Genomic DNA, 17,714 nt, shown 5'->3' with positions numbered 1-17,714 from the left:
ACCCTTATCACTGGCTTCTTAACTGGAAAACAATTCAAACCATCTCTATTAAATCTGCAAATTAATCAAAATTTGGTACAGATCTCTATTTGTATTTATTTTCAAACTTTCTAGTCTGTACTCTTTACAATTCTAGGCAGATTACAGAACAACATACACAGTTAAAAACATAACAAGACATACAAACTAATTTAATCTGTCCGCTACGGCTTTGTCTTCCCTGATCGCCCCTTGTACTCCTCGGTCATCTAGCAGTTCAACCAATTCTTTTGCTGGCTTCCTGCTTTTAATAAGTACCTGTATACAATATGTAAGCCGCATTGAGCCTGCCATGAGTGGGAAAGTGCGGGGTACAAATGTAACAAAAAAATAAAAAAAACAATAAATAAAAATATTTTTAAAAAAGTCCACATGATCCAGGAAGGGACCAGAGTGTCGAGTCTTTTTCTATATAAAGCATCATTAATTGCCAAGCACTCTTTGCTAAGTCATTCCACATTTTAGGTCCTGCAACATACAATATAGATGTTCTACAATCTCACCCTTCCTTACAAAAAACCATAGGAAAAAAGTCCAATGGGAAACGAATGATCCATAGATTCTGTTCATAATTGGACCGCCCCCATTATCTGCAACATGTCCCACCTTTGCCAGGTAACATGAATCTGGCTCTTTAGAGGCAGTGCAACAGCTGTTGCCAAGCCATGTGGTATTATGCTGTACAGATTTATTTGGGATAACATATCATGTGCCTAGAACCTTCCTGTTAGCTCTATCCAGCAGAACAGCACTCTGTACATCTCTCACATTTTAATACCCAACATTTGCAATTTGTGAGCAGTACTCTCGTGAGGGCCAATGGAAATATATACAGTGCTGAAGGAATATAGTAAGAAACAAAATGAAGAACAAATAAGAAAATGGAAGACAGTACTCTGTCAAGATCGGACCACCCTATGAAAGATAAGGCTTAGGAAATGATCACAAAATACCTACATAAGTACATAAGTAATGCCACACTGGGAAAAGACCAAGGATCCATCGAGCCCAGCATCCTGTCCACGACAGCGGCCAATCCAGGCCAAGGGCACCTGGCAAGCTTCCAAAACTTACAAACATTCTATACATGTTATTCCTGGAATTGTGGATTTTTCCCAAATCCATTTAGTAGCGGTTTATGGACTTGTCCTTTAGGAAATCGTCTAACCCCTTTTTAAACTCTGTCAAGCTAACTGCCTTCACCATGTTCTCCAGCAATGAATTCCAGAGTTTAATTATGCGTTGGGTGAAGAAACATTTTCTCTGATTTGTTTTAAATTTACTACACTGTAGTTTCATCGCATGCCCCCTAGTCCTAGTATTTTTGGAAAGCTTGAACAGACGCTTCACATCCACCTGTTCCACTCCACTCATTATTTTATATACCTCTATCACGTCCCCCCTCAGCCGTCTCTTCTCCAAGCTGAAAAGCCCTAGCCTCCTTACTCTTTCTTCATAGGGAAGTAGTCCCATCCCCGCTATCATTTTAGTTGCCCTTCGCTGCACCTTTTCCAATTCTGCTATATCTTTCTTGAGATGCGGCGACCAGAATTGAACACAATACTCAAGGTGCGGTCGCACCATGGAGTGATATAACATCATTATAACATCCGCACTCCTGTTTTCCTTTTTTTTATTTATTTATAATTTTCATCCAAATTTAACAACTCACAAGAGAAGATTACAATATGAGAAAATGTACAATATCTCTAATATCTATTACAATTGAAATGTTTACACTCTACTTTCAATCAGAAATATAAAGTAATAGGATCCAAGAAGAGAACAGGAAAAATAAAAAAAAAAAAGGTCAAAGTTTTTACAGTGGGGTTGTTGTTACCAAGTAAACCTTCCCTAAGCATATCATACAGTATGGTCTGGTAATTCTACTACTACATTCACATCCTCTTTTGAAACTAAAAACTCCTCGAACTGTTTAGGATCAAAAAACTGAAATGATTTGGCTTGATATAATACTCTGCATATACAAGGAAAATTTAACATATAATTTGCTCCAAGTGCCAGAGTCCTCTGACGTAGTGCTAAAAAAGCACTACGTCTTTTTGGGGTCTCTCTAGCCATATCAGGGAATATTTTTATTTTAGATCCAAAAAAAGTAGATTCTAAATGTCTAAATGAAAGTCTTAAGACTGCGTCGCGGTCCATTTCTAAAGCAAAAACAACCAAAGCAGTCAACCTCTGAGAAATTACTTCCAAAGATGATTCAAGAAATGATGTCAAGTTCATCACTTCTCCTCTGTTCAGTTGGAGAGTCTCTGAATTTGATTTATTTTGTAGATATTGTACCCGAACAATAGGAGGTAAGGAATCACTTGGCATTCCTAATACCTCAGTCAGATATTTTTTTACCATATCAATCGGGGAAATTAAGGGAGATATTGGAAAGTTTGTGAATCTCAAATTAAGTTTTCTTGATTTATTTTCAAGATATTCTAAACGTCGTAAGATATAATTTTTATCCCTTTTCCTCCTATCCCATGACCCTCCAATTTCCTCTGTAGCCTTTCATGCGGTACCTTGTCAAACGCCTTTTGAAAATCCAGATATACAATATCAACCGGCTCCCCTTTGTCCATATGTTTGTTTACTCCTTCAAAGAATTGAAGTAAATTGGTCAGGAAAGATTTCCCCACACAAAAGCCGTGCTGACTTGTTCTCAGTAATCCATGTCCTTGGATATGCTCTGTAATTCTGTTTTTAATAATAGCCTCTACCATTTTCCCCGGCACCGACGTCAGACTCACTGGTCTATAATTTCCCGGATCTCCTCTGGAACCTTTTTTAAAAATCGGAGTTAAATTGGCCACCCTCCAACCCGAAATCAAGTATCCCCGAGTTGAACACATTTCAATCGGAGTACCCGAAGCTCCAATCAGCAGAGATTTTGAAGTGAACATTCCAAGAGCCGACATATTCTAATCATAAAATAGAAAAAAAAGTCCAAAGTTTTCTACCTTTGTTGTCTGGTCATGTTTTTTTTTTTTTTTTTTAATTGGATTGGTCAGAGCTCTAGTTTCTGTTTCCTTCCACCTGCTCTTAACTATTGTCATTTTTCTATCCCCTCCTTTTCCTTTCAGCTCTGTTTTATATTTCTCCTTCTGTCTAGATTGGATTCCAGTCTTCAATTTCCCCTTTTTAGCTCATCTACCTTTGGGGGAGGGGGAGGGGGGTTAACCCCCCCCCCCCCCACACACACACACATCAAATACATTCCTATGGCCAGCATCTCTAGAAACCATATCTAGACCAATCATGGATCAAGATGTTATCGTGCTTCAAAGGTCACCACTAATATGACAAAGGATAAAAGAGGTAATGGGAGAGACTTGAAGCTTTTATATTTTAATTACTTTTATCATTTTTGATTACAGATTACAGATACAGTGATACAGATAGAGATAGAGTGAGACACAAATTACCCCCTCCCCCATTCATTGCTATATAACCAGTGAGAAACAGCTACTGACCACTTAAATAGCATTTTAGCACCTAACTGGTTATCTCCCGCTGAATATATGTGGCCAGTGGATTGCCACTAACCAGCTATACTGTGTGACACAGCCGGCTAGATGCACATATTCAATGGCAAACCATCTGTATTTAGTGGTTAAAATCGGCTGCATAAACTGCAGGTCTATCTTTTATACTATCAGTATGTGTTTGTAGTCTAGTATGAACACATACATATTAGGAGGAGTTAGAGCTTAGAACTAAATTTTATGTAATCTTTCTTGTACTCTCTTCTTTCTCGTTTTTAACTTTCCTATACTATATTGTAGCTCCTTTCTTACCTTTTTTTTATATGTTTATTTTAAATATTGTACACCATTTTGACACTACCCTCAAAAACCGGTATATTAAATCCAATAAACCATAAAGAGATGGTGTGTTATTAACATCCAGAGCGTATAACAATTTAGTATTTAAAAAAAAAAGATGTGAATCGCCAAAGGCAATGTTGAGAAAAATAATTTAATTTATTCACCACATTATTTAAAATAGGCCCAACATGGCCGCGTTTTGCCCTCCTAAAGAGCTACATCTGAGGCAAGCATATAACAACCCAGTGGTGCAGTAAAACCAATTTCACCTACTAGTCTAAAACAACTCTTCTCCTGAGAAGCAGCAGCAGCATTTCCCCCCTCTCTCCCCCCACCCCTTCTTTCCATCCAGTAACCCCCCCCCCCTCTCCACTGAGTGACTCCCCTCTCCAGACCAACAGCAGCAGCGGCAAAATAACCTTAAACAGTTTCAGGGCCACAGTCTCTGTGCCTGTGCTGTTGGCTCTGCTGGGGCGGGGGACGAGCAGAGTCAACAGCACAGGCACAAAGACTGTGGCCCTGATACTGTTTCAGGTTATTTTGCTGCTGCTGTTGCTGCTGGTCTGGTAGAAGCAGCAGCAGTGGTGGGGGTGGTAGCGGAAGGGAGACAAGGAAGGTCTGATGCATATCCTCTGCTGAGGTCTCACATACCCTTGTGTACCATGTGCTGAGAACCTCTGATGTACAATACTAGAAACAGATTAAGAGTTAGTAACTCGCAGATACTGCAGCAGAGTCCTGCGCACGTCCAACAGGTGCAATTGCCCAAAGATTCTGGAAACTCCTCCTCGACAAAGGAGGGCAAGAAAATAGGTTGGTTTAGGTGAAACGCTGAAACCACCTTAGGCAAGAAGGAAGGCACGGTCCGAACTGTGACCCCGGACTCTGAAAACTGCGGAAAAGGGTCTCTACAGGACAGCGCCTGGAGCTCTGATACCCGTCTCGCCGAAGTAATGGCCACTAACAAGACGGCCTTCAGTGTCAAATCTTTCTCTGAAGCACGCCAAAGCGGTTCAAAGGGAGCACCCTGAAGGGCCTTCAGCACTAGCCCCAGGTTCCAAGCTGGACAAGGTGCACGCACGGGAGGACGGAGCCGAAGCACCCCTCTAAGAAACCGTGCCACATCCGGATGAGCAACTAAAGACACGCCTTCAACCTTGCCACGCAGGGAGGCCAATGCTGCCACTTGCACCCGTAGGGAATTATAGGCCAAGCCTTTTTGTACACCATCCTGCAAAAAGTCCAGAATTGGCGAGACAGGAGCCCGCAGGGGTGTGATCTCTCTGGAAGCACACCAGACTTCAAACTGGCGCCAAATCCTGGCATAAGCCACGGAAGTGGAACGCTTGCGGGCTTGCAGGAGAGTGGTAATTACTTTATTGGAATAGCCTCTGCCTCTCAATTGCACCCTCTCAATCGCCAGGCCATAAGACCAAATCGGCCGGCGTCCTCCATGGTCACCGGACCCTGTGACAACAGGTTGGGAACCAGAAGTAACTGAAGGGGATCCTCCACGAGCATCTGTCGGAGGTCCGCATACCAAGACCTCCTGGGCCAATCCGGGGCGACGAGAACCACTTCTCCTGGATGCAGCCGAATCCGCAGGAGCACTCGCCCTATCAAGGGCCACGGAGGGAACACATACAGTAGGCCCAGAGGCCAGGGTTGAGCCAAGGCATCCAACCCTGCCGCTCTTTAAAACCGAGCGTGGTACCGGAAGATTGGAGGGTAGCCCATGTAACGCCGATATTTTAAAAAAGGTTCCAGCAGGTACTGGATGCAAGAAGAACCTCCCTCTTTTTGGTACTGGAGAAACAGATTCCATGAGTTAATGCTCTGGGAAGCACGGGCAGCTCAAACTTCCCCAAAGAGAGGAAGGGCCATCATCTCTATCTGGAATAGTTATCTGCAAAATATTTCCCATAAAGACAGAATTGCTGTATTAAATAGGTTCCAGGGTGTTTCTTAAAAGGAATAATCAGACAAAAGGGTGGTTTAGGGGTTAGGAAAGTAAATGCTATCAGTTTAATGATGACCTGGAGTTATAAGCGTCCAAACAGGTCATCTTTGTAATAACATAGTAACATAGTAGATGACGGCAGAAAAAGACCTGCACGGTCCATCCAGTCTGCCCAACAAGATAACTCATATTTGCTGCTTTTTGTGTGTACCCTACTTTGATTTGTACCTGTGCTCTTCAGGGCACAGACCGTATAAGTCTGCCCAGCACTATCCCCGCCTCCCAACCACCAGCCCCTCCTCCCAACCACCGGCTCCGGAACAGACCGCACAAGTCTGCCCATGGTTCCGGAAAGGTGGGATGGGGTGCGATTCAGTAAAGCAGTATTGCTGTATGTTCATCATACTGTAACCGTTTGATATCTTTGCTTAAATTAATTGTTTAATTGTGTGGGGGGTTTTTTGATCCAAAGATTTATAATCTTTACAATTTTGAAATATGCTGAACGTGTAGGGTGGGGTGGGTGTGGGGAAGGTTGGGTTAGATGTGAAATTGTAAAACATTGAACAACACGTGTTTCTGTTTGAATTTTGTACTTTATTTCCTTGTTCAATAAAAAATTGTTTACAGTTAAAAAGGTTCCAGCAGGGATCCGGGAAATTATAAACCGGTGAGCCTGACGTTGGTGCCGGGCAAAATGGTAGAAACTATTATAAAGAACAAAATTGCAGAGCATATTCAAAAGCATGGATTAATGAGACAAACCCAACATGGATTTAGTGAAGGGAAATCTTGCCTCGCCAATCTATTACATTTCTTTGAAAGAGTGAACAAACATGCAGATAAAGGCGTGCCGGTTGATATCGTGTATCTGCATTTTCAAAGGGCTTTTGACAAAGTACCTCATGAAAGGTTCCAGAAGAAATTGGAGAGTCATAGGATAGAAGGTAGTGTCCTATTGTGGATTAAAAACTGATTAAAGGGTAGGGTTAAATGGTCAGTATTCTCAATGGAGAAGGGTAGACAGGGGGGTTTCCTCAGGGGTCTGTGCTATGACCGCTGCTTTTTAACATATTTATAAATGACCTAGAGATGGGAGTAACTAGTGAGGTAATTAAATTTGATGACGACACAAAGTTATTCAAAATGGTTAAATCACGAGAGGATTGTGAAAAATTACAAGAGGACCTTAGAAGACTGGGAGTCTAAATGGCAGATGACGTTTGATGTGAGCAAGTGCAAAGTGATGCATGTGGGAAAGAGGAACCCAAACTATAGCTATGTAATGCAAGGTTCCACGTTAGGAATCACCAACCAAGAAAGGGATCTCGGCGTCGCTGATGATACATTGAAATCCTCTGCTCAGTGGGCATGCGATGAAACTACAGTGTAGTAAATTTAAAACAAATCGGAGAAATTTTTCTTCACCCAACGTATAATTAAACTCTGGAATTCGTTGCCGGAGAAAGTGGTGAAGGCGGTTAGCTTGGCAGAGTTTAAAAAGGGGTTGGACGGTTTCCTAAAGGACAAGTCCATATACCGCTACTAAATGGACTTGGGAAAAATCCACAATTCTGGGAATAACATGTATAGAATGTTTGTACGTTGGGAAGCTTGCCAGGTGCTCTTGGCCTGGATTGGCCGCTGTTGTGGACAGGATGCTGGGCTCGATGGACCCTTGGTCTTTTCCCAGTATGGCATTACTAATGTACTTATGTACTTATGTAGTGTGCTGCGGCGGCTAAGAAAGCCAATAGAATGGTAGGTATTATTAGGAAAGGAAAGAAAAACAAAAGTCAGGACGTTATAATTCCTTTGCCTCGGTCCATGATGTGACCGAATATTGTGTTCAATTCTGGTCGCCGCATCTCAAAAAAGATATAGTGGAATTAGAAAAGGTACAGAGAAGGGCGACGAAAATGATAAAGGGGATGGGACGACTTCCTTATGAGGAAAGGCTGAAGCGTCTAGGGCTCTTCAGCTTGGAGAAGAGATGGCTGAGAGGAGATATGATAGAGGGCTATAAAATAATGAGTAGAGCAGGACAGGTAGACGTGAATTGTTTGTTTACTCTTTCCAAAAATACTAGAACTAGGGGGCATGCGATGAAGCTACACAGTAGTAAATTTAATACGAATCGGAGAAAATCTTTCACCACTCAATGTGTAATTAAACTCTGAAATTCGTTGCCAGAGAATGTGGTAAAGGTGGGTAGCGTAGCGGGGTTTAAAAAGGGTCTGGACGGCTTCCTTCCTAAAGGAAAGTCCATAGACCATTATTAAATTGACTTGGGGAAAATCCACTGCTTATTTCTGGGATAAGCAGCATAAAATATATTGAACTTTTCTGGGATCTTGCCAGGTATTTGTGACCTGGATTGGCCACTGTTGGAAACAGGATGCTGGGCCTGATGGACCTTTGGTCTGTCCCAGAGTGGCAATACTTATGTACTTAACATATACAAATGAAAAAAAGCAAACTTTTAAAAGACCAGAAGAAAATTACTAAAAATAAAGCAACCAAAGAGTAAAAAAATATATTTCTTACCTTAAAAGAGGTCTCCAGAGGGCAAAAAAACTAATATTTAGGGTAACGCTGTGTAAATCTAATCTACCTCAATTCAGCTTATTTAAAAACACAATTTTGGCACCAAAAATGTAATACCACCACCACATGGGATCAAAAATTAAAAATACATAATGCTCATAAAACCATTAGACACACCTACTTTTACTTGCATTTCAGCATAACTGAATTTGTTGTGACCAAAATGATAAAGGGGTTGGAACTCCTCTCATATGAGGTAAGGCTTAAGAGGTTATGGCTCTTCAGCTTGGAAACCAGACGGCTGAGGAGGGGATACGATAGAGGTCTACTAAAGTTCTGAATGGTGTAGAATGGGTAAAAGTGAACCAATTTGTTTTACTCTTTCAGGGGGTCTTTTACTAAAGCTTAGCTCAAATTATCTGCAGCAGGGCCCATAGGAATAAAATGGGACCTGCTACAGATAACTCGAGCTAAGCTTTAGTAAAAGACCCCCTCAAAAAGTACAAAGACTAGGGGACACTCAATGAAGTTACACTTTAATACTTTTAAAACAAATAGGATGGTTGCATAAGAAGCTGAAGACATTTTTATTTGATACATTTTATAATTAGTATTTTTTATTTTTAGATTTTTTTTTGTTATTCCCTGCTTTTGTGTGGGCTCTTGAAATGTAAACTGCCTGGAACCTCTTGCTGGAAAAAGTGTGGCATAAACTATAAATTAGATTAGATTAGAAGAAATATTTTTTTCACTCAAGGAATACTTGCTGGGACTTGGCAGATAAGATTTAATGCTAAAAAATTGAGGGTCATGCATTTGGGCTGCAAAAATGGAACGGTACAGTTTAGGGGATGAAGACATTTTGTGCATGAAAGAGGAGCAGGACTCGAGTATGATCGTATGTGATGATCTTAAGGTGGCCTAACAGGTAGAAAAGGCAACGACGGAAGCTAGAAGGATGCTTAGGTACATAGGGAGAGGAATGGCCAATATAAAAAGAGTTGAGGATGCCCCTGTGTAAAATTCTGGTGAGAACTCATTTAGAATATTGGGTACAATTCTGGAGACTGCAGCTTCACAAAGATATAAACAGAATGGAGCCAGTCCAGAGGAAAGCTACTAAAATTGCTAGTGGTCTTCATCATAAAGCTTATGAGGACAGATTTAAAGATCTCAGTATGTATACTTTGGAAGAAAGGCAGAAGAGGAGAAATATGATAGAGATGTTTAAATACCTAAACGGCATAAGTGAAAGGAAGCTATGGGAATGAGGGTGCATAGGATGAAGGTGAAGGGGGATAGATTCAGAAGTAACCTGAGGACATACTTCTTCACGGAAAGGGTGGTAAATCTGTGGAATGGCCTCCCGGTGGAGGAGGACAGGAAAATTAGCTGAATTCAATAAAGCTTAGGAGAAGTACATAGATCTTCTAAGGGGGAGGAAGGGACAAGCAGATGGCATGGATGGGCAAACTGGATAGGCCACATGGTCTTTATCTGCCTTCATTTTTCTGTTTCTATAGGGCTTTCTACTGCAGTGCCCTGCAGTTCTCCAAAAGTTTAAATGAGGACAAGAAATAAAAACAAAAAACAAAAGTTAAACTGAGGCTAGATTGCTTTTAAGTCCTAGAAACAAAACATGGCTCTACCATCAATCGCATTAGTCTCTCAGCTGGATGTCAGGTACACAGTCTGACAAGGTCTCTCCAGCTCCTCTAAGCCCAAATGGCATAATCCAAATCAGTTCCTTAGGCTTTTCAACTTTGTATATTCTCTCTCCTCTACACTGGATGTATTTGAACAGTATAAGGTAAGGAGTCCTCCATCCACTGCAATATTCGACACACACTGTTGCAAAGCATCTCACATAGATCTCTTTAAAAATGAAAATAAAACCCTCAAGACCAAACAGAATTACTTCTCAATACCTGCTTCCAGAAATTATATTTCATCTTTCTCTGTATAACTTGTCTCCCTCTTGTCTTCCTGTTCTTTTGGGTCACAGAAACCATGAAAGGGAAGTCCTCAGCCACCCTATCCTCTTCTCTTCTTGGCTTTAATGCATATGGACTCTGCTCCCAAGGGAGATCTCTAGCTACACCCTCTACTCCTCTCAAACTACTAAGTCACTACTCTTCTGGAATTTGGCCACAGCCTCTCTAAACCCTAGAAATCTTTGCTTTTTCATAACCCTGGTATCAAAGAAATGCCTAATGGATCCTCTCTGTTATCCATTCCCCGACCAAGAGGTAGTGTTTGCAATCTGAAGGTACCCTTTAACCTTGTTCCCTCCCCCCCTGCTACCTCCTCGCTGCTACCTTTGCCACAACACGTATCCAGTCAGGCCAGTGACTGCTTCCACCAGTGGCAGTAAAAACTGTCTTCCTTTCTAGTTGGTCCAAGCAACAGATTCTGGTCTCTGGAAACAAACTTCCTGCATGGCAATGTTCAACACAGTCACTGATCTACTAGGCTGGATCATATTGAATGAATTCTATTAAAAGGGACGGGGGGGGGGGGGGGGCGTTATGTATACAATGTGGCACAATCCTACACATTGCTGCAACATCTATGCATGATCCATTGCAGAAAAACAGGAATTTCAAAGTTGGAGTACACTACAATTACCCCAGTGAATGTACCTTGTATTCTTTCTCACTTATGAACATATTTAATTCTATCCTTCCATACTTGAATATGGAAATCTGTTCATACAGAGAATAGATGAACTTCCATAGCATGTTCCTTTCATTTTTTTCAGAAAAGATTCCAACAACTTTTACAGGAACATCTGTTTAGAAATGAAGAATAAATAACATTAAAAAAATATTATATATTTGCATTCTGCCTATAATCTTAAGCAGATAATATATATATAAAAAATTAACATATTAAACAGCAATTCAAAAGTTTTATGGCTACAGAAACTAAGAAAAAAAAAAGTTTAAAAAACCCTAAAAAGAACAACAAAAAAACTAGGAAAAGTGAGAAACCTTTTGAAAGGAGTTGAATTAAAGCATTAGAGCAGCAGACTGAGAATTGGAGAGCTCAGGTTCAAATCCCACAGAAGCTCCTTGTGGCCTTGGGCGAGTCACTTAACCTTCTATGCCTTAGGAGAAGATAATAGCAAACCACTACTACATCATGCCAGTAAAACCACGATGGAAAATCCATCACTCGTGACTTGAGGTCACATCTTGATCTAAAAAGGCTACAAGAAGTTTGGACCACTTTTCAAAGCAGGTAGTTTGGTGGCTGATTTTGGTTCTCCTAATTATGTATACTCCTAGAGGAAGTTTACACAAAAAAATGTAAAGATTTCAGGAATTTTAAAATTCTGAATATATGTAAATTTTTGGCAGAATTTCATGATAAAGCTCCTCATCTCCTTTGTCTCTATCCCCCAAGCTTCTCTGCACTCCCCCCCCCCCCCCCCAATTCAGGCTTGCCAATCCCCAAGTAATCTTACTCCACAGGCTTTGATAGCTCCTTTGGCTTTCTTTCTGCTCCCCCCTTCCCTTTCCTCAGCCTTGAACCTTTAAAACTGTCTCAGGAAGATCTCACTTTGTTTCCTCCCCCACCCACCCCAGCTACCAGTGATCTGCCCCACACCATCTGGCACAAGCACCATATTCTCTTCCCTCCCAGCCCATCAATACTACCTTCTCTTTACTTTCCCTTCACCCTAATTACCACCTTTCCTTCCTCTTCTGCCAGCAAAAGAGATCACTACCTACTGCTGCTTGCTCATCTGTTGACTTGTGAATCATACGGGGCCTCAGAGCCTAACTAGACCCAATGGCCCAATATAGTCCTGATTTCAGGAAGCTGGCAGAGCAGCAAGTAGCTGCAGAAGGTAGGTGGAGAAGGATAATCCAAGACCTCGAGCATCTCGACCCTGGGCTCATCCACAACTTCCATAGGGAAGGGAATGTCCTTAAACATTCCCGAACAAAGGAGGAAAAAGAAAGACTCTCAGGTGGAGACAACCTTCTTTCAACTGGTGGAGTAGGATCAGACGGGATCCCATATGACTCATCCTCCGAAAGGTATCTGGGATCTTCCTCCTCCTCCCATGAGCGCTCATCATCGGTATTGGACAAAAGCTCTCTAAGAGGGTGAGCGGTCCTCCCGGCGCCGATGCTTCTCGGGTGCTGAATCCCTTGGTTCCCCGGAGCTCTCGGTACCATGCATGGAAGATCAATGACGGTGCTTCTTAGCCTTCACTCGACGCCCAACATCGAGACTCCTCAGTACCGAAGAGGAGGACGTGGAATCCTCGCGCCTAATCGGGGCCGGGTCCAACGAAGGTCAGTCCCGGGGGACCTGCACAGCAGTAGGCCTCGAGACAGGTGGAGACCCACTCGATGTCTCGCTGCTCCCAGCGCGATGTGGTCTTTCGGCAGCCATTACCTGTGCTCTCGAAGTCGATGCTTCCTTCGACATCAATGTTGATGCCGACAACCTCGGTACCGATGACGTCGTCGAAGGACCGGACCGATCAGCAAAACGTTTTTCGCGCTGAGCCTCTCGAGCAACTTGGGTCCGCTTTTTCATCAAAAGACACAGTTTACAAGCCGCTGGGAGATGATCGGGCCCAAGGCACTGTAGACACCACACGTGGGGGTCGGTACCCGAGATGGTCCGGTTGCACCGAGTACAACGCTTGAAGCCGCTGGGTGTCCTTGATGGTATGGACGGAAAACTGGCGGCTGTGAAATTAAAAGACACGATTGTGCCAACAAAAAAGGCACAAAAAAAAAAGAAAAAAAAGGGAAAATCAACCCCGACCGCGTGGCCAAAAGTGGGCCACAACAAAAAGAAAGAAAACTTGTAAATAGTTGAGAAAACTAAGAAAATAAGGATACTAAACTACAATTTTTTTTTTACCTTTTCAGAAAAACTAAACAAAAGAAAGTATAATAATAAAAAAAAAAAAAGACTCACTACGCGATCTCCTGGGCCGAAGGCAACACAGAATAAGAAAAACTCCGTGTTACTACCATCACGGAAAAAAAAAATCAATTGAGGAGGGCACGCTCGCGTCGCAGGCGGGAAGCCGTTCACGCATGCGCGGTGTGTTTGGCCCGTGTGACGCAGCGTTCTGGAAGGCTCTTTCTTTTTGCTATGCAAATTTTGCCGGTCTCCTGGGCCGTCGCAGACAACGACCCAATCGTGAGAACAAGCAGCCTGCTTGTCCTCGGAGAAGCCCGAGAAAGATGATCTCCAGGGATTTGGATTTTGACAGGATAAGTTTTCTAACACCGTGCTCCTAACGTAATTCTACATATTATGGGCACAACGGCTCCCTTCTCTTTCAACCTTTTGTCTCTATACAAGCTAAGATCTTGGTTTGTATCACTCTATATCAGTAAAAAAGCTTTAAATAGATAATGCTTTAGAAGCTGGCCCATTTTCAAGTAGTGATCATCCCAGTTTATTACTTTTTCCTTCCAAGAGAGGTACACTGGCACACAAGTTTTACCCTTGTACCATACTGACAAGAATTTGGCAAAAGAAAAATAGAGGTGCACATTTAATAGGTTACTCAAGCATGTCCGATATAAATAAGTCATGCACAGATATCAACAATGCAGTTCTGAATAAACCCATTCACTGTGGAATCTATAAGCTTGCTAAGTACCTGCAGTCCAAGGAACCCTTGATATGCCTAAATTTTCAAAAAGCTTCTCCGAGTACATGGCAGGTGGTTTCATGGGTCCGTAATTGAAAGGGTCCAACTTGAAGAAATCACAATGAACCACTTCTAGCTGTCCATTCAGTTTATTCTTTAGGGCCTAAGAAACAGCAAAACAGGATGAACATTTACAAAATGTGACCAGGACTCACTTGCTGGAGTAGATGGTAGGTGTCATTTTAGATGTGCACCCATCCCTAGTCAATTCTTTTGTCCCCACCCTATCCCCATCATATTGATACTGTCCCCTCATCATCCCCATAGTTTTTTCCCATCCCTGTATCCAACTCACATTTAAAAGATCTTGTAATTTCAAAACATAACATAAAACGTGTCCTATAACTTTATTTATAGTAACAAGATTAGAGAAGGGAGAAATTACCCTTACCTGTTATGTTTATTTCCTTTAATCCTACCAGAGCAGTCCAGAACTTGTGGGTTGTGCTTGTCAACCAGCAGATTAGAGGTGTGCACAGAGACATAATCTGGTGCTCATCCCCCGTCAATTCTTTTATATTCCTGCACCATCCCCATCATATTGGTACCGTCCCTTCACCATTCCCACAATTCTTTCCCCATCCCTCTACCAACGCCTTTCATAATAGCTTCAACTTTTGACTGAGCTTAAAATAAGCTTCGACTTCTGCTCCACAGTCCTAAACCTTTCCAGCACAGTCCAAATTCACCTCAACAAGGGCCACTTGTTTCACAAAACACTGCCTCAGGAGGAGGAGATTGCCACACAAGCTTTTTCTGGCAACAAGATGGCAGAAAGTCTCAAAAAGACGCCAACATGGCATTAGTCAATCACACACAACCACTAAATTCAATGCCATATTGGCAGTGTATTCCAAAGAGTACCCTTTCTAGACCTCCAGAACCCATTGATCTGAGGTGATGTGGGCCCATTCATGGTGTCCTCATTGTGCAGGCCTGGTTCTGCAAAGGAAGAGTAGGTTAACATTCCTAGAGAGCAACATGAAAGACCGATATCAAATTACATGCAGTTAATGCTGCTAAAAGTGATACAAGTTTAAGGGGGCAGCTACTTTTTCACATGGGTGATGTGGATATTTGGGAAATGTTTTTAGTGGAGTCTGTAAGGGCCCCCTCTGACAAACTAGTCTCAGAGAGGGCTGTAATTATGTGGGAATTATTTCTCTGATATATTTCTACTTACCATAGGAAATATACCATTTGGAATTATAGGGTTTTTACCTTCTTACACCCACCCAAGATACAATGGACCAGCCACCTCCAAGATAGGGGGTGACAGCAAAGACAGAGGCTATTTTCCTTCCAAAGGGATAGTCTTTATTCCAACATAGATGATAACAAAGCAGTTAGAGGATAAGGCAATTAAACAATAAACTAATTAGGCAATAAAACAATTAGACAAAGTAATTGGACAGGGTGATCAAAGTAATCAGGCAAGGTAATCAGAAAAGTAACCAGGCCAAGTAATTAGTGAATTAGGTAAAGTAATTAGGTAGAGTAGCTTGGGAATTAGGTAATTACAGAATTAGGTAAAGTAATTAGGGAATTAGGTAAGGAATTAGGTCGTAACAAATGACAGCATTTGTTACAAGAGGGAGAGAGAGACCACTGTGATAAAGAGAGTCACTCAGTTGGCCATCTCACCCTCTAACTAGATACAACACAACCGTGCCTTATATACAGTGGATTGCGCATCAATCCCCCTCCCATCCAGTCTACAATTTGCAATCTCAGCTACTTTCTGTCTCAACCCATTGTTTACATAGAATGAAACACAGTATCTGGGTGTTCTGGAACACAGAACACAATATCTGAATGTTTACAGAACACAGCATCTTATAATATGTCCAAGGTTCTTTTACTAAAGATTGCAGTGCTATTTCGTTACAAGAATTACCCTAGGACCCGGGCCTTATCACTGTTCTGACTCAACACGTCTTCGCTTCCAAACTGTGTATGTCCTTGTTAGTGTAGAATCAGCGGCACCATTTCTGTCAGGGGAGGGGATGAGCACTCTTTGCTGGTACAGTGTGACCTTGTATTTACAGCTCTCAGCAATAATACAGAGAACACAGAAAAAATGCAGCTTCCAGGCAGTTTTAAGATTTAAGCCTTTAGCTTTGTAGGTCATAGGTCATGCCTGTGAGTAGTCAGAAAAGTGCAAATCAATTCAGAAATGGGACTTGATATACCGCCTTTCTGTGGTTTTTTGCAACTACATTCAAAGCGGTTTACATATTATATTCAGGTACTATTTGTACCAAGAGCAATGGAGGGTTAAGTGACTTGCCCAGAGTCACAAGGAGCTGCAGTGGGAATCGAACTCAGTTCCCCAGGATCAAAGTCCACTGCACTAACCACTAGGCTACTCCTCCACTCGTTCCCTAAATAAAGAACACAATTTAAAAACTTATGTGTTTACTCAGGTTCTCTTTGTCTAATATTACATTTTGTTTAAAGACCAGAAAAATTCAGTGTGATGTATACGTAATTAGGGGAATCAGGCAGGGAGTAACAACTTTTTCATCATTTTATTTTCTCTTTTTAAAAATGCCACTCAATGTTTTCCAAACACGTACCTGTAAATCTGGAAGAAAAGATCGATCACTCTCTAGAGCGGCCACTCGAGCCCCTGCATCAAGCAATGTCCGAGTCAAAACCCCAGGACCTAAAAAAAACATACATACCATTAATTTTTCCAAAATATTTTTCATATTGAAAAAAAAGCTGTGTCAGCGTGAGCTATTACATCAAGTAGCATCTTTCTTTGAAAACAAGTGGAAAAGAAAAGTTATACAGTGACTCCAGCAACAGTACAGGTACTCCCAGTTAACCATTTTGGAGGTGGGAGGGACCAAGCAAAAAACAAACAAAAACAAAAAAAATCCTTACACCTGCACAATAAGTAATGGGTTAACTTGAAAGATTCTTAGCTTTATATAGCAGTTCAACAGACAATAGGGAGGAGCCCCAGAAGTGTGTCCCCTGGTTCCCAAAGCTATCCTTAAATTGGTCCTGGCTGGCAAAACTCAGCACTCCTAGGTATTGAGCCTTATTTTATATATATTAGTTTTACCAAACAGAAGTTCAAATCCTTATTTAATCAATGCTTTCTGTCATATACAGCTCTGGAAAATCTTAACTAACGGTAGCTCTGTGAATCCTGAACTAGTCCTCTTCTCTCTCCCAAACTTAAAAATATATAACACTGCAAAGCATTCAGTTACTAAAACAGAGTTTGAATTCCACCCCCTCCAACTTAACTCCCACCATCTTAAAAATTCTCTCTATTATTTATGCTGTTCTATTTTGATTTCTGTTTTCATCATTTAAATAATGCTTGGCTCCATAAAAGGTACAGCTCAATTCTCCTGCAAAGTTATTTTTTATGTTTCAACGGTTTTTATTGATGAGTCAAAAGACAACAAATTAAACCAGAATGTAAATCCACCTTCACACATTAATATCAAGACAACATTGCAACATTTGCGGTGGCAACATAACAGATACACCTCTCTGCTTACAGTCATCATACTTTCAACATTTTATCCCCCCTCCCACAATTATACTTTATATTCGTGTTTCAGCAACTTTTACTGATATTATACAAGTAACGATTATCTTTGATGTT

General features: G+C 41.5%; 1 protein-coding gene across 1 annotated transcript in view; it reads right to left on the bottom strand.

Moving 5' to 3' along the window:
- The window catches only part of TFB2M (transcription factor B2, mitochondrial), a 61,995-nt gene that overhangs the window by 25,883 nt on the left and 18,398 nt on the right, over positions 1 to 17,714 (bottom strand). The window contains 3 exon segments of the mRNA XM_030196457.1: positions 11,031 to 11,179; positions 14,033 to 14,186; positions 16,663 to 16,751. Of these exon segments, the coding sequence (XP_030052317.1) occupies positions 11,031 to 11,179; positions 14,033 to 14,186; positions 16,663 to 16,751 (392 nt within the window).

Source organism: Microcaecilia unicolor, chromosome 3 (assembly GCF_901765095.1).
Source record: "Microcaecilia unicolor chromosome 3, aMicUni1.1, whole genome shotgun sequence".
Classification (NCBI taxonomy): domain Eukaryota; kingdom Metazoa; phylum Chordata; class Amphibia; order Gymnophiona; family Siphonopidae; genus Microcaecilia; species Microcaecilia unicolor.
The sequence above is the reverse complement of the archived record's forward strand: the minus strand, read 5'-3'. Positions and strand labels throughout refer to the sequence as shown.